The sequence below is a fragment of the Vanellus vanellus genome, assembly GCF_965231255.1.
Source record: "Vanellus vanellus genome assembly, chromosome: 24".
In the NCBI taxonomy this organism is placed as follows: Eukaryota; Metazoa; Chordata; class Aves; order Charadriiformes; family Charadriidae; genus Vanellus; species Vanellus vanellus.
Genome location: NC_138929.1, coordinates 469,019 through 496,996, shown reverse-complemented (window position 1 = coordinate 496,996; position 27,978 = coordinate 469,019). Strand labels below are relative to the sequence as shown.

Below are 27,978 nucleotides of genomic sequence, written 5' to 3'. Positions count from 1 at the left end.
CCAGTACCCGCAGGTGACAGCCGCACTGCCCTGCACGCCGCTGCCCGCTGCCCAGTGACTGGTGACCGACCAGGCCTGGTGGGAGCTGCCCGTACTGAGCACAGCCAGACCGGGCTCCTGCCCAGCACCCGGACCCGGCCTGGACACAGTGGCCCCCAGCGCACCCCCATCCCTCGGGGCTCGGGGCGCTGCAGGGAGCTCTGAGGGAGGGGGACAGAGCCGGGGGGACACAGGGCAGCGCGGGGTCTGTGGGGCAGGCAGCTTATGTAGGCCACGCGGCTGCCAGCACCCCCCTCCCCCCCCCGTCCCCTGCGCGGGTGTCTGGGGGTGTTTGGGAACAGGCACAGACTAAATCCCCTCTTCTGCACCACTGGAGACAGCCGACCCCAAAACCCGCAGCCCTTAATCTGCGGCTTGATTACAGACGGCCGCCACATCTGCCGCGGGAGGGACGGCGGGCACCGCTCCAGCCCCCGCCGCGGGCGCCGGGTCTGCGGGGGGGCTGCGCTGCCCCGCCCGGGCTGGACACGGCGGGGGCCGGGGGCTGCGGGGGCTGCGCGGGGCGCTCCCGGCACGGCCCCACTCGCGTCCGCCCCCCGCCCCGCCCCGCCCTGCCCGCGCACCCCCACCCCGAGCCCCCGAGCCGTGTCCCGGCCGCACCCCGGGGCCGCTGCGACCCCGCACCGGGCCCGGCGCCGAACACCGGGGGAACCGGGGGGGGGGCGGAGGGAGCATCCCTCGGGGGCGCGGCAGCGGGGGAGGCTGAGGAGGGTCCGGGGCTCTGCGCTGCGCCCAGCCCGGCCCCCGCGCCCCCCCCTCCCCGTTCCCGGGGCCGGCTCCCCCCCCCCCGCCGCCACCGCCCCCCCCCCCGCCCCGTGGGCGGAGCCGCCGGTCCCGCTCCGCCGCGCGGCTGCAGCACCGGGAGCGGCGGCGCCGAGGGCGCTCGGTGCGCTCCAGCATGGGCGCTCGCCGTCTCCTCGGGCTCCTGCTCGCCGCCTGCGCCGCCCTCCTGCGCCCCGGCCCCGGCTGCCTCGCACGTAAGTGGGGCCGCAGCCCCGGGAGCGGCAGCTCCGCACTGCGGGACGGCGCCCGCCGCCCCGGCCCCGCACCCCCGAGCCGCCCCAGCCCCCCGAGCCGCCCCTGGTCTCCCCGTTCTCCCGGGCATCCCCCGTTCTTCTGCGGGCATCCCCCGGAACCCCCCGGCGCTCCGGTCCGCATCGTCCTCAAGGTCACCGCCGGACACGAGCGCCCGGCGCCCCCCCCCCCGCACTTTGCCCGGGGCCGCCCCGCCGCAGCCCCCCCGCCGGCGGCACCGCACCCGCCCGGAGCCTCCGGGGGCCCGGGGAATCCGGGGTAATCGGGGATGCCCAGGGGTGCTCCAGGCGCCCGCCCCGCTGCGCCGCATCCCCGCGCCCAGCGCGGCCCCGTGTCCGTAACGGGGAGGGGGTCAGGCACCGGCACCCCCGGCCTGGCGAGACCCCGTGTCCGGACACCCCGGCGGGCGGGGACAGCCCCGCGGGACCCGGCGGGGCTCCGCCAGCACCTCAGCCAGCGCCGCCGCACCGGGCCGGCCCCGCCGCAGGGCTGCACCGGGCTGGTCCGGGGGGCCCGGGGCGGGAGGGGCTGCCCGGGCACGGGGACGGGGACCGGCCAGGCCCCGGCTCCACCGAGTAGCTTTCTGCGGGCCCCTTCTCCCGGGGCCGGGGTGCTCGGGGACCCACTGGCTGCGGGGGATGGAGACGGGGAGTGACGGAGACGGGGAGTGACGGAGACGGGGAGTGATGGAGACGGGGAGTGATGGAGACGGGGGATGATGGAGACGCGGGGCGATGCAGGCAGGGGCGATGCAGGCATGGGGTGATGCAGCACGGGCGCGGCGCGGCCGTCCTTGGCCCTGCAGTGAGCGCTGGGGGTGCAGCAAACGCTCCTGGGACTCCCCGGGCTCCGTCCGACCCGGCCGGGGGGGGACCCTGCGAGGGGCTCGGGGACCTCTGCTCCGCCGGAGCCTCCTCTGCGGATGCCGCGAGGGTTTGCACGCCCCCCCCCCCCCCGGCCCCCCACGCGGGACCCTGCTCCGGTGGGGCGGGGCGGGGCGGGGCGGGGGTGTCCCGGCGCCCACGTCAGTGCGGAGGCGGCTGGTGCGGGCGGCGGGGCCCGCAGAGGTGTGTCAGCTCCGCTGCAGTGGGAGGGGAGACCGGGAGCTGGACCCGCCGCCCCGCGGCCCGCGGAGCCCTCGGGGTCCCCAGAGCCCTCGGGGTCCCCAAGAGCCCGCGGGGTCCGCAGGTCCGGGCCGGGGGGGCCGCCGCAGGGACACCGCCCAATTCAGCACCCCGAGCTCGGCCCCCAGCCCCACTCTCCCCGCAGGACCCTGCTACGATGAGCTTGTCGCTCCCCTTTACTCCTCGTCTATCGGTGCCTCCTCCAGATACAACATCTTCTACTCGGCCAGCTTTGCCCGGCTGCACAGTGAGTCCCCCCCCATGGGACTGGGGTGCAGATGGGGTTGGGGGGCCCACAGGCAGGGGGTGTCCCCAGGAAGGTCTTGCCTCGGGTGGGGCTGAGGGGTCTTCGGGTGCCCACGGCAGAACCCTCAGCATCCCCCAGGATGGGGAGAGCCCCACGGCCCTCCAGGTCCTGCAGTGGGGTGCTGCCGTGGGGCCAAGCAGGCAGCCCCTCCTCAGCCAGGAGCTGCTGTGTGCCAGGCTGTGGGGCTGGCTGAGCCACTCTCCCCACAGGCACCAGCGGCTGGTCCCCTGACCCCCGGGACAAGCAGCCATGGCTCCAGATCGACCTGATGCAAAAGCACCGGATCAATGCGGTGGCCACACAGGGGACCTTCAACACCTACGACTGGCTAACACGCTACATCGTGCTCTTTGGAGACCACCCCACCAGCTGGAAACCCTTCTTCCAGCAGGGCAGCAACTGGGTAGGGGAGTTCCCAAGGGGTCCCTGTGGGACGGGGTCCCATGGGGGGAGTGGAGACCCCCAGCCCAGAGCAAGGTGCTGATGGCCCCCTTTGTCCCCAGACGTTCTTTGGGAACGTGAACGAGAGCGGGGTGGTGAGGCATGACCTGCACTACCCCATCCTCGCACGCTACATCCGCATCATCCCAGTGGCCTGGAACCCGCGCGGGAAGATCGGGCTGCGCCTGGGTCTCTACGGCTGCCCCTACCGTGAGTACCCGTCCCAGGGGCTCCAACAGCCCTGCGTGGGGCGGGACCCACGTGGCAGGGGGCCAGCCCCTGGCTCTGGCATGCCTGGAAAACCCTTTCCCAGAGGGGACTGTGACCAAGCGGTCTGCAGTCGTTAGCTCTGGCATAAACCATAGCAGAAGGGAGCATTCGCCATGCCAGGGCATCTGCTGCTGTGGGCAGTGGCGTGGCTGGAGCCGCTTTGCTCTCCCCAGGGTCCCACGTGCTCTACTTTGATGGGGACGATGCCATCTCCTACCGCTTCCGGGCCAAGAGAATCAGCACCCTTGAGGATGACATCTCCTTCAACTTCAAGACACTGGAGCAGGACGGGGTGCTGATGCACGGGGAGGGCTCGCAGGGTGACTACATCACAGTGGAGCTCAAGCAGGCCCAGCTCCTCCTGCACATCAGTTTAGGTGAGCCAGGGCCGGGGGGGCTGTGGGGGCCAGGGGGGTGAGGGGCCACCAGCTGAGGCTGCCCCTCCCCAGGCAGCAGCCCGCTGCACGCCAGCGAGGGTCACACGACGGTGGCGGTGGGCAGCCTCCTGGATGACCAGCACTGGCACTCCTTGCACATCGAGCGCTACGGCCACCACGTCAACCTGACACTGGATGGGGAGGTCAAGCGCTTCCGCTGCCGTGGCACCTTCAACCAGCTTGACCTCGAGACCGAGGTGGGTGCAGCGGGCAGGGAGCTGCCAGGATGCTGACCCTGTGTCCCCCCGAGGGGCTGACCCCCTCCCTCTGTCCCCCAGCTCTTCTTCGGGGGGGTGATCGACCAGGACAAGCAGCACCTCACCTACCGGCAAAACTTCCGGGGCTGCGTGGAGAACATCATCTTCAACGGGGTCAACATTGCCGACCTGGCCCGCCACCGGAGACCCAACATCCGCTTCGAGGTCCAGCCCGGGGGGTGGCCCCTTCCCCGGGGGTCCTGATCCTGCTGTCGGGGGACCCCTTTCCTGGAGGAGGGCCGGGTCCTCAGCCCCACTGTGGGGTGACCCCTTCCCCGGGGCCAGGTTTCCCCCCCTGCTGTGGGGTGACACGAGGCCGGGCAGCAGCCGTGCTCAGCCAAGCGGTGCCGCATCGACCTCATGAGGTCGTCCCTGGCCCAGGGCACCCGCCCGGCACTGCCAGGCGATGGGATCGAGTGGGAGCGACTGGGGCCAGGGCTGTGGGGCTGCAGGGGGGTCTCCCCACTGCGGGAGCATCCCCTTCCTCATTGCCTCCTGTGGTCGCCCCCAGGGCAGCGTGGGCCACTACTGCCAGGACCAGCTGAACAACCCCATCACCTTTGCCGGCATCAACAACTACGTGCGGGTGCCAGGGATCCCGCGGAGGAACCGCCTGGCTGTCAGCTTCCGCTTCCGCTCCTGGGACACCGCCGGGCTCCTGCTCTACACCAGCTTTGCCGACCGCCTGGGCTCCCTGGAGGTGGTGCTGAGCGAGGGGCAGGTCAATGTCTCCATCACCCAGCCAGGCAAGAAGAAGCTGGAGTTTGCTGCAGGTGGGCTGGGGAGCTGGCGCAGGGCCGGGGGCCAGTCTGGCGGCAGTGCCTCCCCATGCACCCTCCTCTCCCCACGCAGGGCATCGCCTGAACGACGGCTTCTGGCACTCAGTGCAGCTGGTGGCACGGGATGGCTCGGCTGTGGTGACCATTGATGATGACGATGGTGCTGAATTTCGGGTGGCACACCCCTTCCAGCTCCGCACTGGCAGCCAGTACTTCTTCGGAGGTGGGCAGCGGGGCAGGGGCTGGGGGCGATGGGTGCCCAGGGGCCGCTCACCCCGCTGTACCTTGCAGGCTGCCCCAAGCCAGCCTCGGTCACTGGCTGCCGGTCGAACCAGACGGCCTTCCACGGCTGCCTGCAGATGCTGAACGTGGACATGCAGCCCGTGGACGTGGAGCTGCTGGTGCAGCACCGGCTGGGGCAGTACTTCAACGTGTACTTCAACGTCTGTGGCATCACAGACAGGTATCTATCAGGACAGGGGCACTGTTTGGGAGCTGGTGGGGGTCGGGGGGCTGTGCTGGTGCCAGGACAGGAGCCCTCTGTGCCCTCAGGTGCACCCCCAACCTGTGTGAGCATGACGGCCGCTGCATCCAGTCCTGGGACGACTTCATGTGCATCTGTGACCTGACAGGGTACAAGGGGGAGACCTGCCACAAATGTGAGCCTGGGACCTGGGGGGGGCGAGCAGGATGGGCATCTGCAGCTCCTCCTGCTGTCCAGTGCCCCCTTCGCGCTGACCCCAGTCCCATTTTCCTCTTCCAGCTCTTTATAAGGAGTCGTGTGACGCTTACCGGGTCAGCGGGAAAACCTCAGGGAACTACACCATCGACCCGGACGGCAGCGGGCCGCTCAAGCCCTTCACAGTGTACTGTGATATCCGAGGTGGGGGCGGCGGAAGGGCGTGGGGGTCCCTCTGCCCAGTGCCCCCGGGGACCAGCCCTTGCCTGTGTATCAGGGCTGGAGCTGGGGTGTCCCGGGGGCCCCTGCTAACAGCCCCCCTGCCTCCACAGAGGACCGAGCATGGACCATCATCCGGCACAACCGCCACTACGCCACACGGGTGACGGGCTCCAGCGTGGACCAGCCCTACCTGGGGGCCGTGGAATACTGGAATGCCTCTTGGGCTGAGGTCTCAGCGCTGGCAAATGCCTCGGAGTACTGCGAGCAGCGCATCGAGCTGCACTGCTACAGCTCCCGCCTGCTCAACACCCCCTGTGAGTGCTGGGGGGAGCGGGGCCACGCTGTGGGGCCACACTGTGGGGCCATGTCTTCACCTTCCCCTATGCCCGCAGCTGGGCTCCCTTTCAGCTTCTGGATGGGCCGACATGACGAGCGGCACTACTACTGGGGAGGCTCGCGACCGGGCATCCAGCGCTGCGCCTGCGGGCTGGACAAGAACTGCGCTGACCCCAAGTACTTCTGCAACTGCGACGCTGACCACGCACTGTGGTGAGCTGGATAGGGCTGCAGAACGGGGGCTGCGGGCACAGGGGGGCACAGACTCTGGGGGTTCAGGCAGGGGTTCACCAGAGGTGCAGGCTGGCGAAGGTGCAGAAGCCCCTCACGGCCCCTCCAATGCACGTGCCATTTGCAGGAGGACGGACAAGGGTCTGCTCACCTTCGTGGACCACCTGCCCGTCACCCAGGTTGTGGTTGGAGACACCAACCGTTCCGGCTCTGAAGCCCAGTTTCTGCTGGGGCCCCTGCGGTGCTACGGAGACCGTGAGTGACCAGAGCTGTGGAGGGTACCCTGCCCGCAGGAATCCCATGCCTGCAGGGTCCTGCGTCCACGGAGGGTCTGTGCTCATCCCTCACTGCTCCTCCTGGTCCCTGCAGGCAACACCTGGAACACTGTCTCCTTCAACAGGGGCACAGCCCTGCTCTTCCCCACCTTCCAGGCCAACCAGAGTCTCGACATCTCCTTCTACTTCAAGACCACCGCCCTGTCCGGTGTCTTCCTGGAGAACCCTGGATCCCGAAACTACATCCGTGTCGAGCTCAACAGTACGGGCGGGGGGGGGGGGAGGGGGGGGCCATAGGGGGCGGTGGTGCCGGGGGCTCCTCCCAACACCGTGTCCCTGCAGCCACCAGGGACGTGGTGTTTGCCTACGACATCGGGAACGGGGACGAGAACCTGACGGTACGGTCGGTGGTGCCCTGGAACGATGACGAGTGGCACCAGGTGAAGGCTGAGCTCAATGTCAAGCTGGCGCGGCTGCGGGTGGACAAGCTGCCCTGGGTGGTGAGGCCGGCCCCGTCACAGAGCTTCGTCCGCCTGGACTTCGACAGGCCCCTCTACGTTGGTGAGAGCCCCTGGCTGTGTCCCCACGTCCCCAGGTCCTTGCGTGCCGCAGGGCACTGAGCCTCAGCCCTGCTGCAGGCGCAGCAGAGCACAAGATGCGCCCGTTCCTGGGGTGCCTGCGGGCGCTGCGGATGAATGGCGTGACGCTCAACCTGGAGGGCAAGGCCAACGAGACGGAGGGTGTGCGGGTCAACTGCACTGGCCACTGCCAGGACCCACCGGTGCCCTGCCAGAACAGCGGTCTCTGCGTGGAGCGCTACAGCCACTACAGCTGCAACTGCAGTGTGTCCGCCTTCGACGGGCCCTTCTGCAACCACGGTGAGCGGCTGCGGCTGCCCACGCCGCGGGTGGGGGCCCTCCCCAGACCAGGATGGGGGGAGAAGCCAGCACTCCTATCACCCTGTGGGTCCCCCACAGACATCGGTGGGTACTTCGAGGAGGGCACCTGGGTGCGGTACAACATCCTGCCCATGTCGCTGTACGCCGCCCGTGAGTTCGCCAGCATCATCAGCAGCCCCTGGGAGCCCCTGCCCGGCTACAACCTCACCAGCGAGGAGGTCAGCTTCAGCTTCAGCACCACCTCGGCGCCCGCCGTGCTGCTCTATGTCAGCTCCTTTGTCAAGGACTACATGGCCGTGCTCATCAAGGACGATGGTGAGGGCAGGGCTCCCCGCCCCGGGGCTGACCCAGAGGCTGCGGGGACCTCCCTGGGCACTGGGGCCGCAAGGGACCCCAGCCGAGAGCCTCAGCATCGCTGCCAATGGCCCCGCTCTGCCCGCAGGGAGCCTGCAGCTGCGCTACCAGCTGGGCACCAGCCCCTACGTCTTCGCCCTCACCACCAAGCCAGTGACGGACGGGAGGCCCCACCGCGTCAACATCACCCGCCTGCACCGCACGCTGTACACCCAGGTACGGTGCTGGGGCATCCTCCCCACCGGGAGCCGGGGGTCGGGCTGGGAGGGGGCTCAGGCAGGGTGGCAGGAGGAGGGTCAGCGGGTGCTGATGCTGTGTGCCTGCCTCCCAGGTGGACTATCTCCCCGTCATGGAGCAGCAGTTCTCCCTGTTCGTGGACAGCAAGCTGGACTCCCCCAAAAACCTGTACCTGGGGCGCGTGATGGGTGAGCTGGGTCCTGCCCTCGGCCACCCCCTCCCATGCTGAGGTCGCCGGGGTCTCCTCTGCCCGGCGTGGCCCGTGCCTTCTGCAGGAGATGAGCCTTCCCCTTTTGTGCCCCCACAGAGACCGGCGTGATCGACCCCGAGATCCAGCGCTACAACACGCCCGGCTTCTCCGGCTGCCTCTCAGGGGTGAAGTTCAACAGCCTCGTCCCCCTCAAAGCCATCTTCCGCCCCACCAGCGTCGTGCGGCCCTACAGCATCCGGGGGGAACTGGTGGAGTCGAGCTGCGCCTCCATGCTCCCCCTCACCACCATCCTCATCCCTCCCGAGATGGACCCCTGGTACATGGGCACAGGTAGGTGCCGTGGTGGGACCCCAGTGGGGAGGGACACCCCCCGGCAAGTGTCAGCTGTGGAGAGGGATGTTCCAGCACGAGACCCCGCTGCAGCCTGGTCTCAGCCACCCGCTCTGTCTCTGCAGAGTTCCCCCACGTGCACGATGACGGCTGGATCGGGATCATCATTGGGTGTAAGTGAAGCGCCTGGGCAGTGTTCCCCCCTCCGCCCTGGGCCTGTGCCCCCCCGGCCCCTCACTGCCACCTCTCCCCCCGCAGTTGTGACCTTCCTGCTCCTGCTGCTTGGGGGGCTGCTGGTGCTGCTGTACTTCTACTACCATCGCTACAAGGGCTCCTACCACACCAATGAGCCCAAAGCCATCCAGGACTATGGCAGCGCTGCCAAACCGCTGTCGGTGCGCAAGGACCAGAACCTGCCCCAGATCCTGGAGGAGGCCAAAGCGGACTAGCGGGGCCGGGGGGGTGGGATGGGCTCGCAGCCCCCGCAGCCCTGGGAGCCGCCCGGGGACGAGTGAGCGTCGCGGGACCAAAGGGCCAAGCACACCTGAACTGCCAACACCCACCTCCGGACCGCACCGCACCGCACTGACCGCCAGCTCCTCCCCGCGGCTGCCACCGACCCGGCCCCGGAGCGTGGCCGCGACCTGCCGAGCCCCAGCCCCGCTCACCCGGGCGCACCGGCAGCCCCCGTGCCAGAGGCAGGCTGCTGCCTCCCACCAGCTGCCAAATCCTGCCCTGCCTCTGGCGGGGCGCCCCAGGCCGGGCAGCCCACCCTCCCTTTCACAGGGGAGTGCCCTGGGTGCACCCGGCCGCCCCGTTAGTGCTGCCTGCGCATAGATGACCCGCCGCTTTGCTCGCTTCGCCAGAGCCACGAAGGAAGCCACGCGATACCCAGCTCCAGGCACAGCCCGGGGCACGCCGAGCAATACCCTCCCGTGCCGGCGACGGCCGCCGCTGCCGCGCATGACGCCACTGCACTTTGCTGAAATGCTGCTTTCATACAATCAGGTACGGATCCTTTCTACCATTTTTGTTGCTGGATATTCTACTACACTCTGATTTTTTTATTCTATGGGTTTGTATAAAAAACCAAACGGAAGCTCCTGTCGGGTGTTACGTTCCGCGTGTCGTGGTACGTGGTCTGTAGTTTGCTACTTCTCTGTACGAAGTGCCGGTCCTGCCGATTACCTCCAGCCCAGGGAAAGCTCCTGTTCACTTGCTGTATTGTGGTAAGACGACGTTACAGAAATGCATTTATCTATCCAAAGGCCTAGCTCCACTGGGCACTTTATTTTTAAAAAAGCTGTTCTGTTGAATGAGATATGAAGATACTCAAATAAAGGCAGAATGACGGCGTTTGACGCTCCCCAGCCTTCACTTCGGCAGCCAGGGCACGCAGGGGCAGCAGACCCTCTCCTGTCCCCGCAGCTCAGCCTGCACCCAGGGGAGGCACCGGCACAGACAACGGCAATTCCCACTGCCGGAGTGGGATGCGGGATGTAGATAGCCGGGGCTGGATGCAGCTCAGCCGCTGCTATGCTCGAACACACACACACAGACTCATGTCCTGCTCTCCCCCCTGCATGCCTCTGCTGCCTCTCAGCCCTAAGCCAGTGCTGGTGTGGGCAGCCGGCGCTGGTGTGGGCAGCCGGCGCTGGTGTGGGCAGCCGGCGGCACCAGGACATTCACAAGCCCCGCTGGGCTCTGAGGTGCCAACTGCCGTGGCGGGGAGAGCCGGGCTGAGCCCACAGAGGGCAGAGGACAGTCAGGGAACATGCTGCTGCCAGTGGCTCCTGAGGGTAACAGAGGCCAGCGAGCCATGGGAGGATGTTCGCTACCACTTTATTATGACAAAGGCTACAAGCCACACTATTTTTAAAGTGCATTATTATTCACTGTCAACAAACCACAGACACAAGCCTGGCATAGTGCAGATATGGCCAAAGTGGCAGAAGACGCTGAGCCGAGCACAGGGCCAGGGTGAGCCGGGGGGGGGGGGGGTGATGGGGAGCGGGGCTCAGGCAGGTGCCGGGGTACAAGCGCTGCTCCAGACAGACCCAAGCCCCTCCAAGCCCCGGGAGGGCATCACAGACAGCAGGAAGGACGGACGGACAGCCTCACCTGCCACGGCAGGAGGCTGGGAAAGGCATGGCGCAGGGCTGTGCCAGCGAGGGCTCAGCTCCTGGGGCAGACCCGGCACCTCTCTACGCTCGGGGACCCCATGGCTGGGATGGGGCTGCACCCTGGCAGCCCCGTGGTCCCCCAAGGAGCGGGGCAAGGGCCCCAGCGCTGCTCGCCGCTGTGCGGTACCCCCGGACAAACACAGCCCACCCTCAGTGCCACTGCCCCCCTAAGGGGGTGAGGGTCTCTGGCCCCCTGGGTGAGGGCTCAGCCAGGCTCCTCGTGCCATCCCGGGGGCCCAGCACCGAATGCGCAGCGGAGCACCCTCCGGCATCCAGCACCAGGCCGGGCAGGCAGCCGGCAGCGTACGCGGTTACCAGGGGACAGCCCCCTCCTTCAGGTCACCCCAGGCCCTGCGCAGGGGGGAAACCCCCACCCAGACTGCCCCGTCCCGGGCCTGGAGCAATATCCTGAGGGACGACAGCCATCTGTGGTCCCTCCACCCCCGGAGCGGTGCATGGGGCCCAGCTGCCGGCTGGGAAGGATTAGTTTAAAGTGCTTTTTTCTTTTTCTTTTTGCATGGGGTGCTAAAGCCAAACCTCACCCTGCCAGAGAACTTTTCCCCTTCATCCCCAGGGCCAGGACCAGCGTGTCACAAACCCCTAGGCAGGTTTCTGAGGAGCCTTCCCCAGGTCACCGCAGGCGGCGGCAGGTCTGCTGTGCCCTGGTCAAACCTCAGCACAGCAACATCCCATAAGTCCTGTGTAGCAAAAGGCTCTCCCCTCCGAGGGGGCCCGCTCTGCTGAAGTTCTCAATGCCTCCCATAGAGCCCATACCACTCCAAGGGGACTGTCTTGACAGCAGCAGGTGGAGGAACCAGCTCCAGTCCATGGTCAGGAAGTGCTTGCCCGGAGCGGGGGTGGCTGAGCCCCGTCTCCTGCTCTGGGTGCAGCCCCGGCCGGTCAGTGGGAGTCTCCCCGCAGCCCCAGAGCCTCCCACAGAAGCATCCATGTGCCAGCCCCAGACGGGCCAGGCATCAGAGCAGCGGGGGACAGGCACCAGCCACCCAGCCGCCCCCCCCAGCCACGAGAGAACACCGCAGGCTGGAAGGGCTCACGGGTTCCCGCTGCCTCTGGACTCTTGTGCTTGAAGCACCATCCCCAGAACATTGTCTCTAACCAGCTCAGTGGCATCCCTACCCAAAGTGACTTTTTGCATAGTGCTGCTCTCCCCATCCCCAAGCATCGTGCCATGCCAGCCGTGGCCCGTCAGTCCCTGTCCCCAGCCAGCTGGGGCAGGCAGGAACAAAGCCTCGGCGACAGTGGCTTGGGGACTGGGGACCACTGCAGCCACTTCTCTATGGCTTCCAACCCTGTTGCTGTCCTCATCAACAGGACAAAACAGGCAACAAGAGGTAGCACCCAAGACCAGAGCCTATCCCCGGGGTCAGGGCTGGAGGGGACCACCATCCCCTCTGCCACCCTGCTGTGCCCTGGGTCTTGGTGCAGGTAGTACCACACTCGCTCCTGTGCTTCCAGCGGTTGGCAGAAAATGGAAAGAGACTGAGAATTCGCGGCTGTCCCTCCTCCCGCGCCACCGCTTTTCTTCATGCCCCAGGTGCCTTGGTCCATGGGCTCCCTCCAGCCCGCAGAGCTGGTCCAGAGCCTGCCCTGGCCCAGGGCTGGCAAAGCTGCCACCGGGGGAGCAGCCACTCGCGCTCCCGCCCTGAGTCTCTGTCCTGGAGTCTGGATGGGAAGTAGCACTTGTGACACACACAGCAACGGGAACAGCAGCAGTCATGTCAGCGTGAAGCAAACATGGCATTGCTTACAAGGGGCAGCAGCAAGGTGTGCTGGGGGCTGCCCTGCACAGAGCCTAGATGATATCCGTTTCCCTCTCTATGCCGACGTACTTCAGGGCATCTGCCTGGCTGTACCTACAAGACAGAAAAGCCATGGCTGCTGCAATGGCCTCCTGCACTCCCCACAAATGTGCGCACAGAAAGCGGGGTTAACCCTGCACCCGTCCCCCGCCAGCTGCTCCCCGAGGTACCTGTAATCAAAGAAGAGCTCCTCTCCTGCCTGGATGGCCCTCTTGGCAAAGATCCCTATCCGGTGGTCTCCATTCACCATCACAACTGCAACCAGAGAGAAGACATCAGAGACATGCAGCTCCTGCTCAGGCCAGGAGGTCTCGCAGCACTTTTGCCCAGCCTGGCCACCTGCCAACCCCTGGGGCCACCACACCTGAGCTCCTGCCCAGCAGGAACAGGCGCTCCCTGGGAGCTCCCAGCCGCCTGCTAGCAGCGATCCTTCCTCCGAGGCCAGGGCCACCGCAGAGCTGAGCGGGGCCCTCACCAGCAGGAATGTGGACTTTGTCCAGGTCTTTGAAGTTCTGCTGCTCCCACAGGCTCAGGGCGACTGGGGACCCCGGAGAACCGGCTGCAACCCCGGAGCTGAGCTAGACCCCTGAGAACCTTCCCCCTCCGGGTCTGACTGGGCAGGGATATCTCACCTTTGGCATAGCAGTTGGGGTTCACTGAGTGATTGGCAAAGCGGATTTTATTTCCTTTGCGGGTGGCATCAACAACAAAATCTATTAAGAAAAAAAAAAAACTGTAGTGTAAAGACAGGTGTGCTGCTCAGGCGACAGATAGGCTGAGGCTGCCCACCCGGCCACCAGCCCCCTGCCAGGAAGCCCACGTCCCCTCCAGCCCCCAATGCCCCAGACGAGTTACCATTGTTGAGGTTGAAGAGGAAGCTGGACATGTACTTGTCATAGACCTTCCCTCGCCGGTCAGCCTCATCCTGCGAAATGAGCTGGAGAAGGAGAACGCCTTGAGAGACCCTGCGCCTGAGGGCAGAGCGAGGATCGCTGCGAGGAGCGGCACTCACCGCCTCCTGGGGACACCCCCATCCTCCCACCCCACGGGCAGGAGTCACCAGGGCTCCCTGGGAGGGAGCAGGGACAAGAACTGGGCTCCCAGGGAGCAGCACATACACAACACACTGCTCTGTGGTGGAGGGCCTGAGGGCACTGAGATGAGTCCCCAAATGCTGCAAGATGCAATCTCTGAACCCGGTCAGAGGGAGCCCACGGCCATGGCCAAGCTGGGGGTGGCACGCTGTCCCCACTGGAGCAGCAGCCAAAGGAAGCGCTGCCACTGAACACAGCCCGCCAAGCCAGCGGCCACGCAGCCCCAGCACGGGCAGAAGCACTGACCTCACCACAGTACTCGGAGATGAACTCGTTCTTCTGCACAGATTCCTTGATGAAAGTCCCCCAGCCGGCGACATCCGATGGCGCCAGCAACAAATGCTGGAGCCAAGGCAAAAAGGAAACGGTTACGGTCAGCAGGCCCACCACCTCCCAGCACACAGAGATCACCCCCGTGCATCAGGCACGCCAGAAAGCAGAAGAGGAGAGCTCTCCACCTCCGGTACGGTTGCACACACCGGGGTTAGGGCAGTGCCCAGGAACAGCCGTGCTGTGCTGGCTGCCATGCTCCCAGTCCCAACGTCTCGGGGACAAGTAACTCCAAGGACCAAAGGGAGACATTGTCTATCCAGCATCCCCTGGTTCACGGTGACACACAGCTCCCTGCAGACTTACAGGTCGTAGCACCATTAGGCTGGAGCTGCACATTACTCGACTAATTTGCACCTTTCTTTGAATTTTGGTCTTTTTCTACATGTAGTCCCTTGCCCTGACCAGCAGCATTCAAGACCTAACCTTTCTCTGGGGTTCACGTTTTACACTCCCTTGCTCTCACCCTTCCTCATGTAACTCTCGTCTCCTGATTTTCACATCCATAATCTATACTCCAGATTAAGTGCTACAGAAGCCTGGGGCAGAGCAGCTTCTCTTTGACCTCCTCACTCAGAGAGCTGCGTGTGGCTCGCACACCCCCTCCCGCACAGCAAGGGCTCTGTTCATCAGCCCTGCCCTGAGGCAGCCCTCTGCCACCCGTCCAGACCCACGCTGCCGTCAATACCTTTTTGAGACCTCGCTGGATGCTGCAGTTCTTGCAGGAGACCACTTTGCAGTCCCAGTGCTCCGAAGCCCCGCAGGTCAGGCAGAGGTCCGGATCGCATTCCCGCACGGCCAGGTAGCATGGGCACTGCTTGGTATTGCACTGGGTTTTACAGCGGCAGCCTGGGAAGCGGTTCTGACCTGCAGCAACACAGCCCACGGTTTTGCACCATGAGGTTTTTCAGCCCCGCAGGAACACAGAAGCTCCTCCCGAGCCAGGTCTCATCCCGGCGGGCCCTGGGCAGGTACCAAACTGAGCCTGTCCGCGACCAGGGGCCGTGCTGCCTGCCCACCACCCTGCTAGCATAAGGAAGGCGCCTTTGTGCTGACAAAGAGCTCTACACCCACTCTGCTCTGGGCAGCAGTGACAGGAGCCCCCAGACCGGGCAGTGGCCAGGACAGCGCTCACTAAGAACGCGAGAGGTGAAGGTGGGCAGCCACGCACCCCAGCACTGGGAGCAAATCACAGAAGCACTCTGGGTGCATGGGAGCTTGGAGCAGTGCTCCCACCGAGCACAGCATGGACCACGCACAGGGTCCTTCCCATCTGCGTGGCTGGAGATGCTGGTCTGCCTCTTGGGACTAATTATGTGCAGTTTGAAAATAAACAACTCAGATAATATAACAGACCAGTACAGAGAATCTTGGAGCCTGAGCCGGCTCCCTGTCACCCTGTAGTCCTGCCAGCCCCAGACTGTGTCATGACCCTTAAATCCACCCTCAGAAGCCCCACTGTTGTGGGCAAGTGTGGTTATCTCCATTGCAGAGCTGGGAATGGAAGCCCAAAGAGGAAAAACAACCATGCCAGAGCCGTGACCCAACTCCCACCCTAACCGCTGGCCACACATCCTGCTCTCAGGGAACCAGCAGCATCACCCGCGGGTTGTTGATGCTGGATACAGACACGTGGCTGAGCATTCTCTAACAAGAGCATGAGTCTCAGCTGCTGAGAGTCACGGGGCAGCATGGAACAGTTTCCCTTTGGACTTCAGCAGACTGCTAATCAAACTGCCGCAGATGGACAGAGCAGCAAATGCAGGAATAACTAACGCAGGCCTCCAGCAAGTCCCAGCTCTGCACCCTCCCTCCAGTCTGTGTCAGGGGAGCTGGCCGCTTTCCTGCCCGATAGTCCCAGTTTTCTCCTTACAGTCAGGGTTGCACTGGCAGAACTTCTCACAGAAATTCTGAGTCATGATGCAAGGGCAGGAGCTGTCACAGGGATGCTCGGGGTGGTCACAGGGCTGGTAGTTGTACACCTGGGTAGGCGAATTATCTAGAACAAGAGGAGAAATGCCCGGATTAGAAGCTGCACATTGCAGAAACATTTATAGGCAGCACGCCCAGGGCTCTGGTGCAGGGAAGGTGCCAGGTCCCAGTTTGCCCGCAGAGGGCAGGGAGCCCAGCAGTACCCAGCGCAGAGCTCCGGCAGACATGTGGCTGTGGTTGCCAACCCACGGCACACGTTTGCTCTGCCCCGATGAGCCCATTCTATGGCGGGGCCGCACGCCAAACCTCAGCCTCCCCTCTGGCTGGAGCAAGACTGCACCGCATGGACAGCCTCAGCAAGAGCGCTGGCACGCCGGCGATTCCCATGGCACAGCCGCAGTGGGGCTGGCCCGCAGCACCCCGAGGAGCGCGGTTGAGGGGTGCTGCTCCCCCTCTGCGCTGCCGCAGCTGCGGGGCTGGAGGGCAGGATGCGGCCGTCCCAGGGAACGCGATCCTGTGGGCAAGCGGCCACGCAAACCTCACGCGACGCAGCCACAGCAAACGCTACCTTTCTTCAGCTGGATCTTCCTGCAGTGCGCAGCCCACAGCCTGGAAGAGAAGCAGACAGGGTCTGAGGGGACGTGCGAGCCTCCGTCGGGAAGAGCCGGCCTCGACTGCTCGGTACTGCCGGCTAGTGCAGCAGGGGGAGACTGGCAAGGCTGTCTGGCAGCTTCATGCATTAATAACCATCAGCCAGCCGTACAATGGAGAAAGATGAGAACAACGCAGCTACAGCATTTGTTATTTAAGGCAAATGTTAGAGCCAGAATAACACTGGACACACTGGGACCAGCACACAAGAAGCAGGTTGTAGGTCAGGGAGCTGAGGCTCCGGCTGGGACAGTGGTACGGCCGTCCCCACTGCAGCCAGGCACAGAGCTGCCCTCCCCTCAGGGCCGAGCCCAGGGCTGCCGAGCCCCCCACCAGGGCAGCAGGGCTGGGGAGAGCCCAGGGGCCAGCGCCAGCCATCAGCACCGTCAGCCCTGCGCGACAGTGGGACGTGTGCGCAGATGGGAGCCAGATGGGGATTACCAGGAATGCGTTGGCACAAAAAGCAGTGGATCTGGTTGCATTTTAAGAACAAAACAAGCTTGTCCAACACTTGCCTGTGCTTCCTTTTCTTCTTCTGGGATGGATTCATTAATTCGTTTGTTGGCAGTTTTGTTATAAGTGATTCTTTCACTGCAAACTGAAAAACCTACCAAAGAAGAGAAGCAAAAAGAAGAATAAAGTTCAGTGTGCTCAAGCCATTTTTATCTAAACCGTAAACAGAGGGAGTGCAAGCAAGCACACACAGGGGCCCCCAGTCCCGGCACCAGTGAGCAGGCAGTTCTGCTGCATTCCCCTGACCATGGGTGCCATTGCTCCTCTCGCCTGGGGAACGAGAGCGGCTGCCCTCAGAGAAGGCACTCTGGGCACATGCGGGGCTCGTTCCGCAAACAGCGGCAGTACTGAAAAATAACACTGCTGAACTCCACTAAGTGTTGATGCAACACATTCCTCGGGGCGGTTTGTGGCAGGGAAGGAAAAACAACAGGGGAGCAGCGGCCAAGGCCCCCCTGCTGCCGCTGGGACAGGCGCTGCGGTGCTGGCCCTCTCCAGCACCCACCTGCTTGCACGTCTTGGTTCCCAGCAGCCTGGCAATGGAGCAGAAGTTGTTAAAGTATGTCCCGTGGAAGACGCGGAAGAGCGACTCCTCGGCTCCTGTCCACTCCACGGGCTCCTGAGGCGTCTCCACCGCAAAGAGCTGGGAGGAGGCTGGGCTCAGCTTCTGCTTGGTGGGGGTCTGGCAGCGGGAGTTGGCCTCTGGTGGGAAAGGCAGACGTCAGGCAAACACAGCATGGGAAAATGCATCCTCACCGCACAGCTCCCCAGGGCAGCAACCCCCAGCAGTGCCCTCACACCGGCACCGGCACCTCCCGGCAGCCCTCAGCACGGGTGCCAGTTGGGATGGTGGCACCGGCCCCTTGCAGCACGGCAGCACCAGAGCCACTGTGCCACCCTCCCCCTGCAGGGCTGGCCCGGGACTGAGCCCCCTGGCCAGGGCAGCAGCGCCAGAGAGGCCTGAGGATGAGGAAGCCGGTCTCTCCGCTCCTCTCCCGCCCGAGATGGGGCCCAGACATACCAGACCCCTCTGCCTCCCTGGGACCTCATTCTGCCCCAGCCACCACCGCTTCCCCCAGTATGGCAAGAGCAGCTCAGTGCTGGTCTGCGGCCCCGAGGAAGCGCTTGCCCCTGGCAGGTCCACAGACAAGCCCCCCACCTCGACAGCTCCCCAGCCATCGCTCTGTGCCATGGTGGGGACAAGTGCACCAATTGGCACTGCCGGGGCACCTTCCTCGGCACCGCCAGGCACGGCACTCGGAGCCGAGGGCTCTTGGCTTTGCAGGTCCCAGCAAAGCTCTCGCTTTGCCTGGTACCATTCCTCCTCCCTGGGGGAGCACAGTGCACCCCACAGCAGCGCGGGCAGGACCTGGTGTCCCTCGTGTTTGTTTAAGCCCGGCTGGAAACACCATTTGCCAAACTCCGAACTCTGCAGCAGCGAGCCAGGGAGAGCCCCCGCTGCGAGGTGCGCCTGTCCTTACTGCTCGTACCGCCGCAGGAGAGGGGGGTCTCTGGGCTGGCATCGTACCCGAGGAGCTGGAGGCCCACTCGTTGCCCGTGTCTCGGTCGCTGTCGCCCTCCCTTGTCTCAGCGACGGCAGAGGCCGGGGTGTTTGAGCAGGAAGCACCCACCATGTGGTGCCTCCGGCGGCGCCGGCCTGAGCACTTGGACCTGGGGTTGTGCAGCGCAGCAAACTCCTTGGCTCCTTCCTGCAACCAGAGCAGAAGACAAGGCGGGTGGCAGCTCACCAGGGTACACAGAAAGGCTTCTGCACAGCCCCTGGGACAAGTCCTGCCACCACCAAGAGAAGGCGAAGACCCACCATTCGTGGTCACTTCAGCGAGCGCCAGGGCCCTGCCAGCTGCCCGCGCTGCACGTTCCGGCTCTGCTCCCTCCAGTGCCGCTGCCCAGCTGGGAGAGGCCCCCTGGCCCCGGCCCCCACTCCGCTCCCCCGCCTCTCCCTCTGCTCTAGCCCCGCAGCACCCCGCGACCACCTCTGGCTCCTCCAAGCGCTCCCACCCCCCTGCAGCCCCCATCCCCAGCAGCACAGCCTGGCTGTATTTCTGAAACAACATTTTAAAACAGTTCCAGCCTTCCCCACATACGCTAGACTCCTTCCTCAGCGTTTTGAACCTGGGCTTCATTTTTTCCAACACTGCACTGAGTCCAGAGAAATCATTTGTCACCACAATCTCCCATCTGCTTAGCTATGAAATTTGTCTTTGCTGGAGATTTGCTAAAATATGCATCTGGTAAGGTCTGTGTTTGGATTCACGCTGTCCTGAATCCAATGAGGATTAGAACTAATTCTGAAAAACCATCAGAGGTGTGAAAAGGACCCACAGAGCTCTGCAGAGCGGGGTTGGCCGGGCCACTTCTCTCGGGGTTTCAAAAGCAGCAATGCAGAAACATACCAGCCAGAGGAAACAGTCTGCTCCGCAAGGATCTGGCTCGATCTTGGTCTCTCTATTCTTTCGTTTGTACACATTAGGAGTTGCATGAAAAGCTGAAAAAATAACAGTTATCTTTACTATTAGTGTCCTCCAAGGGTCTCCCCCCCATGTTGCACGGGACAGGGGCAGCACGATCTCAGCGAAGGCAAGTGGGAGCCAGAAGCTGTCGGCAAGAGACCAGCGCAGCTCCCCGCAGCGCGGAACTGGCGGCAGCTCCCGGCAGCCCCACTCCAACCCATGACGGACACCCAGCAGCACCAGGGGAACACTTGGGAAGGAGAGGCCATAGGAAAAAGATCTGCTTTCAGACTGAAACAAAAACACCACATGATCTTAGTATCACATCTTTTAATAAATAATTCACTGGAAAGAGTCCTGTGGCTTTCCAAAGAAGCCCTTGGACCTGGGAAACAGCAGGTCCAACAGCTAATGGGTATCCAAAAGGCTCTGGCAGCACAAACCGCAGGAACATGACTAAGATGAAGCTGTAAGTTCCAGTGAGGCAACAAAACACAGGGGCATGTCCAGACTTTGGAAGTGAAACACTCATGCCTTTCCCTGACGAGCTTCTGCAAAGCAAGAGCAAAGTCTAGTCGCGGCAGTACTTCTGGCACAAGCTGCCAGGAGGCTCGAACGCGGCGCGCTCAACAGTGGCGAGAAAGAGGGGACAGCCACGCAGGTCGCTTTACCATCCGCTTGAGGACACGAGCGGAGCTGTCTTTACCAAAGGTTTCTAGGCGCCTGTCAGCTCCGAAGGCCCCACGGCACACTCTGGGCAGGCAGTGCCCGCAGGGACTGCAGCACAGACACTAAGCAAGGCGGACAGAGGGATGAAGCACTGAGGAAAAATGAGGAAAAAAGGGCTCTAGGGAAGCGTCCGGCCAAGACTGCACTTACGATGCAGAAAACAGTCGTATTTGAAGCAGCGGCGGCAGAAGAGGGTGTGGAAGGAGTGCAGGGACTGCTCCCGCTGGACTGACTTCGCGCACGGCCCGTCTATGTTGGGAGTGCACTGCGGCGGCAGCACGTTCGGGTCCGACACTTCCGTGAGCTCCCGGTACCTGTGTGACAGAAACACCCACAGATGGACCTGCTTTCCTAACCGGGGACGTTTCACACAACTACATTACTGTCTGGGCCAGTAGGACTCTGGCGCAGGTACCCTGAGGCTAAACTCAAGTTTCTAACGCTCAAAAATTGCTCTGCTCACGGCGCCTGCAGCCAACTGAGCTCTACTTTCTGGTCAGAGCACAGTGCTGCTTTCTGAAATACAGATTTCAATTGGTGCTAAGAAAGGTAACAGGCAACTTAAGTAGAGATCTTCTACCTCTCTTTCATATCATCTGGGAAGCCGTATTCAGGAAACATGGAAGAAATAGCAGTGAATATCATGTCATTTGGAAACCGCTTCTTCAAACACTTCTTATTCCCTAAGAAAAAAGAAGAGACACAATTCCTCAGTTAAGCTGGATGTGAAGGTGTCTTTCCTTCTTCCACAGACAGCGATTCCAGTAGGTGTTCAGGATTGTATTTTAAGAGATAGAAATGTAATCCCATATACAACAGATAAACCTTTTGTCCTGCAACCAGGGTAAAGTATTTCCAGATGCACTGCACTCTGCCACTTCCAGAGCAGCATCATGTATTGGTGGAAGTACTGACAATTTCTTAAGGATTATTACTATTTATTTTTACCAAGACAGGATTTGCACACAATGCTTTTCTGCATCTACGAAAGGTCCTGGTATTTGTGCTGCCCATATCCAACCAAAGACCAGGATGGAACTACCAGTCAGCATGCCTAAGGTCATGCAGGACACATGAAAATCCCACAAACCAGAGCTTCCTCTATGCAACAAGAATTCCAGGTGGCACAGGAGATTGAAGAGGAACACGAATACATGGAAAACGGATCTGGAAGGGATTGGAAAAGGTCCACCTTGCTGTCCTACAGCAGGATCGAATTTACCTACAAACTTACTGACAGATGCTTGCCAGTCTGGCACTTTAAAATCTCCAAGAGCAGAGATCCCAAAGATAACATCCCACTGCTTTGCTAATCTTACCGTGAAATGGTTTTCCACCTGACTCATCTAAATTCTTCCATACCACACCGTAAGCTGGTGACTTCTTATCCTGCCCACAGGGGACTGTGAGAACAACCCATTTCCCTTCTGCTGTCGACTACAGCACCAGAACTGCCCAGCTGGTCACTACCCCAAGCAACACACCAATAACCCCGAGCAATGGCAGGAGAGCAATGGGCAGCTACTCAGGCAGGGCAGGATGGAAACGTGACCAACAAAACCCCAACTCTTGCGGCCAAACCCACCTTCCACTGCAATTCGCTTTCTCTTCCTTGTGACTGGCAGCTCCTCTTTCCCATCCTCCTGTTTAACCTCAGAATCGTTGTGTCCTTCCTCTTCCTCATCTGAGTACTGATTCAGGGCATTCACCAGCTCCAGGAACACAGCATCGCTGATGAGGACTGACCCTGAAATCATTTCTGAAACACAGAGATGTCAGCCAGCTTGTGGGAGCCCCAGCATCCTTCACGCTCCTCATGGTGGCAAACCACAAGCCAGCCACACAACACCATTAGCAAACAGAACCCCTCTCTCAATTTTGTAGGCATAGGTGGGATTTTAATGCTAAAGAGCCGTAAGAGCGGTGTATCATTTTCAGCAATCTGAGGACAGGCCATACCAGACAGTTTCCCACTACCTCCCTCCCTCCAGGCAGAGTTTTATGACAGGGTAGGCAGCACTGTAGGGAAACACGCTGACTTTTAGTTTCTGAAAAGATTGATTTGATTGAGGTCTTGGGTAAGGTCACAAGCGAAATGAGGTTGCCAAGCGCCTCCTAACCTCAAACATTTTTCAGCATCCCAGAGCACACCTGTGAACCCCCATGAGAGAGAGCATCGGCTCCAGAGCACCCCGGGGTATCGAGAGGCAGGACTGTGTCCCTGCAAACCAGAACAGCAGGCATGGTCCTCTTTTCCTACTCTAAGAGCTCCCACAGAAAAGCTGTTTAAAAAAGCTCGGTCTAATTTTGTTTAATATATTCATTAATGACCTGGATGAGGGGACAGAGTGTATCCTCAGCAAGTTTGCTGATGATACCAAACTGGGTGGGGTGGCTGACACCCCAGAGGGCCGTGCTGCCATCCAGCGTGGCCTGGACAGGCTGGAGAGCTGGGCAGAGAAGAACCTAATGAAGTTCAACAAAAGCAAGTGCAAGGTCCTGCACCTGGGGAGGAAGAATGCTGGGCACCAGTACAGGTTAGGGGCGGACCTGCTGGGAAGTAGCTCGGAGGAGAAGGATCTGGGGGTTGTGGTAGACAGTAAATTATCCATGGCCCAGCAATGTGCCCTTGTTGCCAAAAAGGCCAATGGAATCCTGGGCTGCATAGGGAAGAGTGTGGCCAGTAGGTCGAGGGAAGTCATTCTCCCCCTCTGCTCTGCACTGGTGAGGCCACAACTGGAATACTGTGTCCAATTTTGGGCTCCCCAGTTCAAGAGGGACAGGGAACTGCTGGAGCGAGTTCAGCGAAGGGCAACTAAGATGATTAAGGGCTTGGAGCACCTCCCTTATGAGGAAAGGCTGAGAGAGCTGGGACTCTTTAGCCTGGAGAAGAGAAGGCTGAGGGGAGACCTTATTATGGCGTACAAGTATCTAAAGGGTGGGTTGAAGGAGGATGGAGCCAGGCTCTTTTCAATGGTTCCCAGTGACAGGACGAGGGGTAATGGGCACAAGTTAGAACACAGGAAGTTCCGTTCAAATACACGGAAAAACTTCTTTACGGTGAGGGTGACAGAGTACTGGCACAGGCTGCCCAGGGAGGTTGTGGAGTCCCCTTCCCTGGAGATTTTCAAGACCCGCCTGGATGCAGTCCTGAGTAATGTGCTCTAGGCAATCCTGCTTTAGCAGGGGAGTTGGACTAGATGATCTCTAGAGGTCCCTTCCAACTCTGATAATTCTGTGATTCTGTGATACTGCTGCCACCTTTTGACTTCTTAACTACTTTGGTATGTTATCTGCAAGAGGCCGACTGGACAGTGCTGCCTGCTCCCAGCTTACCTTCCTCTCCGTGAACTTTCCCGTCATAGTTATTAATAAGTTCTTCAATGAAAGTTTCATCTTCTTCCTTCACCTCATCTCCCATGTACGGGATATTGCACAGAACAGTTTCATCCTCCACCTGAAAAGAGATGCGACACAACTCAGAAAATGAGCGCGTGCCAATCCGCCGCCCGGCCGTGTCTCCGGGGCGGCTCCGGTCCCCTCACAGCCGCACACAGCACGGGGCAACGCAGAGGCTCAGCCTCCCGCCTGCAGCTTCACATGTCTCATCACTGACATTTCCCTGCTATCCCACGCCAGCAGGGTAACTCTGACCCCTGAAAGCGCAGTTTGCTTTATAAAAGAAGAGCTGTGTCTCCAAGGCTTACAGGAACTCAGAAACACACACGCTGCCAAGAGCAACAAACAGCCAAAAAACGTCAGAGAGATTGTGTTCAAGGCAGAGCAGAACTGGAACGGTGAAAGGCAAACTGGTAACTCACTCCCCGGAGGAACACAGCCAAAGCTGAGGAGCGTTCTCACGTTAACCACAGGAGCAAGGACATTGGACCTTCATTGCCATGGCACCACTGACCGACTCCGTGTTACCGTCGCTGGTGTCACTACTCCCGGGCTGCGACGGGAGGCTCCAGAGAGCCCTGCAGGTTGCAGGAAGACATCCACACCCCACGCCAGGCAAAGAGCCAGGCTAGCCACACATCACTTACTTGTTTAACAAATAATCTTAACTACGCCACACCAAACCCTGCATTTAAATCACTCCCCACGCTGCTACGATAGAGGCACTAACCCTCAGTAGCATCCTGGCAATGAGACCAGCAGGGTCACCCAGCCACAAAGGAAAGGACCTGCCTACGGAATAAAACTCTTCTTTTAAAGGGGAAGAAAAATCTTAAGAAAAAAAAAACAACAAAAAGCCCCCAAAAACATATTTACACCTTGAATCCTGTGAAATAATGGTGGTGCTATCAAGGAGCCAGGTGTAAAGGACAGACTAGTTGGGTAAGACAGCGTGCATACAAGGCTGTTTTATGGGATTCAACAAAACAAGCAACTAAACCAATACTTTCCATCATCTCTCGAGCAGACATCGCTTGAAACAAGGGGGCTGAGGGAGGCATAATCACGCCACAGCCATGTAACAGTTACGCACTAATCGCACCAAGACCTTGCGCCCCAGAGCCTTCCTACATACCATGAAATTCTGCTGAAGAGGGGACCAGGAATACATAATGGGCACCAGCGCCACCGTGTTCAGGGTCCTCATGTACAGCGTCTGGCTCGGAAATCCCGGGAAAATACTCTCAACGGTACACTGGAAAAAGAGTAAAGAGAAGGGCAGCGAGGAAACCGCACTTCAGGACACACACAGTGACACCCTGCCCTCACTCTTTGGGGCTCCTTCACAGGAAAAGCCTTTGGGGTTGGGTTTCTTCCCCCCCATTTCTGCATCCCAGAAGAGTGTGAGGCACAGCCTGACACTGACACAGGACAGCACACACAAAAACCGACCCCGTGTCCCCACAGCTCCCTGCAAAGCCCTGGTTCTCGCCCACACTTGCTGCTGCCGTGCCCCTCTCCCCTCCACACCTGCTTGAGGAAGGGGTGCCCGCTGACCGGCTTCATCAGCTGCACCGGCTGGACTCGCAGCTTCTTCCAGTCTTCATTCAGAATTTGAGTCTTTTCATGAACCTTTGCAAAGTTGGCCACAAACAGAGCCTGAAACGAGAGAAAGCAGCACTCAAAGTTTAACAAATCATGTTGAGAACACTAAAACCTCTCCTGTCTGTTTCAAGTATCGAAATGTACGCAGGGCAGAGCATTTCAAATCGATGATGCTCATTAGAAGGAATTATAATTAAATTCAGCATTGGCACAAAACCATGCTGAAAATCTACCCAACAGCCAGAGGCTCTTGACAACCCCTGATCACAGCCGCCCTCTTGTAAAGTCCTGTGGGCCGAAGAGAGGAGTGGCAGAGTAGGTCGCCCAAAACCCGCAGCCCCGGGGGGACTCGAGCTGGGAGATGCCGTACAGAACAAGCAGGAATGAGTCTGTTGCTGCGCTTCTGCATGCACCCAGCCAACGGACGCTGACTGCGTGGCCCGAGGCTCATAATGGAGCGTGGGGAGACGTAGGATCTCTTCCAACTTATCCAGTTTGCAACTAAAATGCAGCTTATCGGCTCTGGGGGCCCCTCTGACACCGGCTCAAGCACAACACGCTCAAGTGAAGCGTTTAGGAGACGCAGTTCAGCTGCGGCGACCACAGCTACGTCTTTACCTTAGCTCCCATGTTCGCCTGAAACCTCTTCAGCTGCCGCAGACGCATATATTCAGACTTGACTTTTCTTTTCCAGTATATGATACACTTCGATGTTGGAGGAGTGGCGATTTCCATTTTTCTAGGAAAGCACAGAAAGAATAAGTATCAAATAACGGAGAGCTTAATCCTGTAAACAAGCGCTGTTAGGAAAAAAAAAAAAAATCCCCGTGGATTTTAAACGCATCATAGACTTTAACCGAGGGAAAAAATAACTGCGCAAACCTGTGCTCATCCTATTTACGGAACAACCGCGGCACAAAGCGCCCTGACAAGGCGGGGGGGGGGGGAGCTGCTGTCCGGTCTCCTGCCCCCCCCGAGCCCCGCCACCCCCCCTGTGGGCAGCGACACGGACCCACGAGAGACCCCGGGGGGGTTGTGGGGGGGTTCGATAGGGTCCCCGCCACACGCCGCCGGGGCACAGACCCCCCCCCGCCCGGGAAGGCCCCAGACGGCCGCTCCCCCCGCTGCCGGGCCCAGCCAGTTCCACGGGGAACACCCCCCCACGGTAATACCCCCCCCTCCGGTCCCGCACTCACTCCTCGGCCATCGCGCCGGGGGGGGGGGGGGGGGGGGGGGGACGACGACGACGGCGGTGGGGGGGCAGGGGAGGGGGGGGCTAGGCCGCGAGCGCCCCTGCGCAGCCGCGCCTGCGCCGCTACCCGGGATGGCCACGCCCCTCTCCGCGCTCAGGCCACGCCTCCAGAGCCCGCCTCCACGCTGCGGGCCCGTCCCCCCAAACCACGCCCCTCCACGTGTGGCCACGCCCACTGAACAGGCCCCGCCCCGGCGGGGGAGCCCTGCGCGCCCCTGGCCCGATCGGTGCCGGGTGGCGTCACCGGGAAGGAAGGGGCTGTTACCGACGGCCTTCCTGCTCCGGGGGGCCCCGGCAGCGGGGAGCGGGCGGTGCTGCTTCCCCCATCCCCGGACGGGGGTTGGGGGCTGCCCCGGGGGGGAGGCGGCTCCACGCTCCCGTGCTATCCGAGGAGCGGCGGTGGGTGACCGCGGGGGACGAGCCGGCCCGCAGCCCCGCAGCCCGCATCTGATGATGCCTTTGGAGCTTCGCTGAGTCAGGCGGGGGGCAGGGAGGGGAGCCCTGTGTCCCGTCGACCTTCCCGGGTATTGGCTCGGCTGCAGGGGGGAAGCGCTGGGATGGGAACGGGGACCGGGATAAATCCCTGGGCACAATCGCAGCGGTGCCGGCAGTGGGAGGATGCTCCTCGGGGCTCAGCTTCTCTGCTGCCTCCTCCTTCCTCTGCTCCAGCGGGGTAAGGGAACGCCAGGGGTGGCAGACGGGGCTGCACAGAGGCACCCAGGGGGTCGGGTGGGGGGTCTGGTTGGGCAGTGAGTCGCCACAGGGTCCCTGACCCATTTTTCCCCTCTGTCCCAATGTGTCCGTGCTGGGTGGCAGCATCCCCTGGCTCCTCCTGGCCTCCCCTCGGAGGATGCTCTGGGCAGGGTTTGCCCCGTGCTTGCGGGGGTTGTTTTTGGCTCAGAAACTGCTCTGCCCCCATTGCAAAGGCCGAGGCAGAGCCTGGAGCCTGCTGCTCCCCTTCCCTCAGCCCGGCCTCCTCTGCTGGGCTGAGCTCGGCCTGTGAGGAGGAGGGGTCCCTGGTGTGCTGGGACCACCCTGGCGCATGCCCCAAAGCTGGCTGGGTGCTGGGGCTGTCCCTGGCTGTGCAGCCCTGGCACCCCGTGTCTCCTTGCTGCAGGGCGCGGGGACACAGAGTACGGGGACCTTGAGGACGAAGGTAAGACCTTGGTGACACTGTCCCAGCGCAGCTCTGCCCCTGGCTGCCACAGCCAGGGGCAGAGTCTTGGCCCTCACACCATCCCACAGCTCCTGCCAGTGCTGACTGTCCTTCCAGGTCACTACCTGTACCTGGATGAGGACGGTGAGTAGAGCTGCCCTCCTGCAGTCCTGGCTGTCCTCACCACCCACCCACCTCGGTGGGCCCCGTGCGGTCTGTGTGGGGGCTGACAAGAGCCCAGGTCCAAGCTTGGGGTCCCATGAGGCCCCTGCGGCCACAGGCAGCCCGGGCAGCCCCAGCATGGGACCCCCAGGGCCACATCTTGGACTCCCACATGGCAAATGGGGCACCTGTTTGGG

General features: G+C 61.9%; 2 protein-coding genes across 2 annotated transcripts; one reads left to right on the top strand and one right to left on the bottom strand.

Moving 5' to 3' along the window:
* Positions 1 to 958: 958 nt before the first annotated feature.
* On the top strand, positions 959 to 9,057 carry CNTNAP1 (contactin associated protein 1; the record flags this gene model as incomplete). Its single annotated transcript, XM_082495132.1, has 24 exons — positions 959 to 1,037; positions 2,365 to 2,466; positions 2,736 to 2,929; positions 3,030 to 3,177; positions 3,411 to 3,614; positions 3,687 to 3,871; positions 3,953 to 4,096; positions 4,443 to 4,704; positions 4,784 to 4,933; positions 5,002 to 5,173; positions 5,263 to 5,369; positions 5,474 to 5,593; positions 5,722 to 5,925; positions 6,004 to 6,160; positions 6,306 to 6,433; positions 6,548 to 6,715; positions 6,796 to 7,014; positions 7,092 to 7,331; positions 7,431 to 7,667; positions 7,795 to 7,922; positions 8,038 to 8,131; positions 8,251 to 8,484; positions 8,610 to 8,657; positions 8,743 to 9,057. 24 exons carry the CDS (start codon positions 959 to 961, stop codon positions 8,931 to 8,933), a joined length of 3,915 nt encoding a protein of 1,304 aa, XP_082351258.1. The 3' UTR covers positions 8,934 to 9,057.
* Positions 9,058 to 10,310: 1,253 nt separating this feature from the next.
* EZH1 (enhancer of zeste 1 polycomb repressive complex 2 subunit) lies at positions 10,311 to 26,414 on the bottom strand. Its single transcript, XM_082495131.1, has 20 exons — positions 26,408 to 26,414; positions 25,830 to 25,950; positions 25,137 to 25,265; positions 24,742 to 24,861; positions 23,544 to 23,664; positions 21,793 to 21,966; positions 20,788 to 20,890; positions 20,358 to 20,521; positions 19,422 to 19,513; positions 18,536 to 18,716; positions 17,513 to 17,709; positions 17,010 to 17,101; positions 16,412 to 16,452; positions 15,785 to 15,910; positions 14,600 to 14,778; positions 13,828 to 13,923; positions 13,343 to 13,424; positions 13,120 to 13,200; positions 12,658 to 12,742; positions 10,311 to 12,541 (listed from the first exon to the last, which is right to left on the bottom strand). The coding sequence occupies exons 2-20, from the start codon at positions 25,944 to 25,946 to the stop codon at positions 12,481 to 12,483; spliced, it is 2,241 nt and encodes a 746-aa protein (XP_082351257.1). The 5' UTR covers positions 25,947 to 25,950; positions 26,408 to 26,414; the 3' UTR covers positions 10,311 to 12,480.
* Between the last annotated feature and the right edge of the window lie 1,564 nt (positions 26,415 to 27,978).

Coding starts and splice junctions, on each gene's coding strand:
- EZH1 (XM_082495131.1), bottom strand. CDS start 25,946: ATGGAAATCGCCACTCCTCCAACATCGAAGTGTATCATATACTGGAAA. Junction 13,201..13,342: donor CCTCTTCAACCTCAACAATG/GTAACTCGTCTG, acceptor TTTTCTTAATAG/ATTTTGTTGTTGATGCCACC. Junction 12,542..12,657: donor GAGCTCTTCTTTGATTACAG/GTACCTCGGGGA, acceptor TCTGTCTTGTAG/GTACAGCCAGGCAGATGCCC.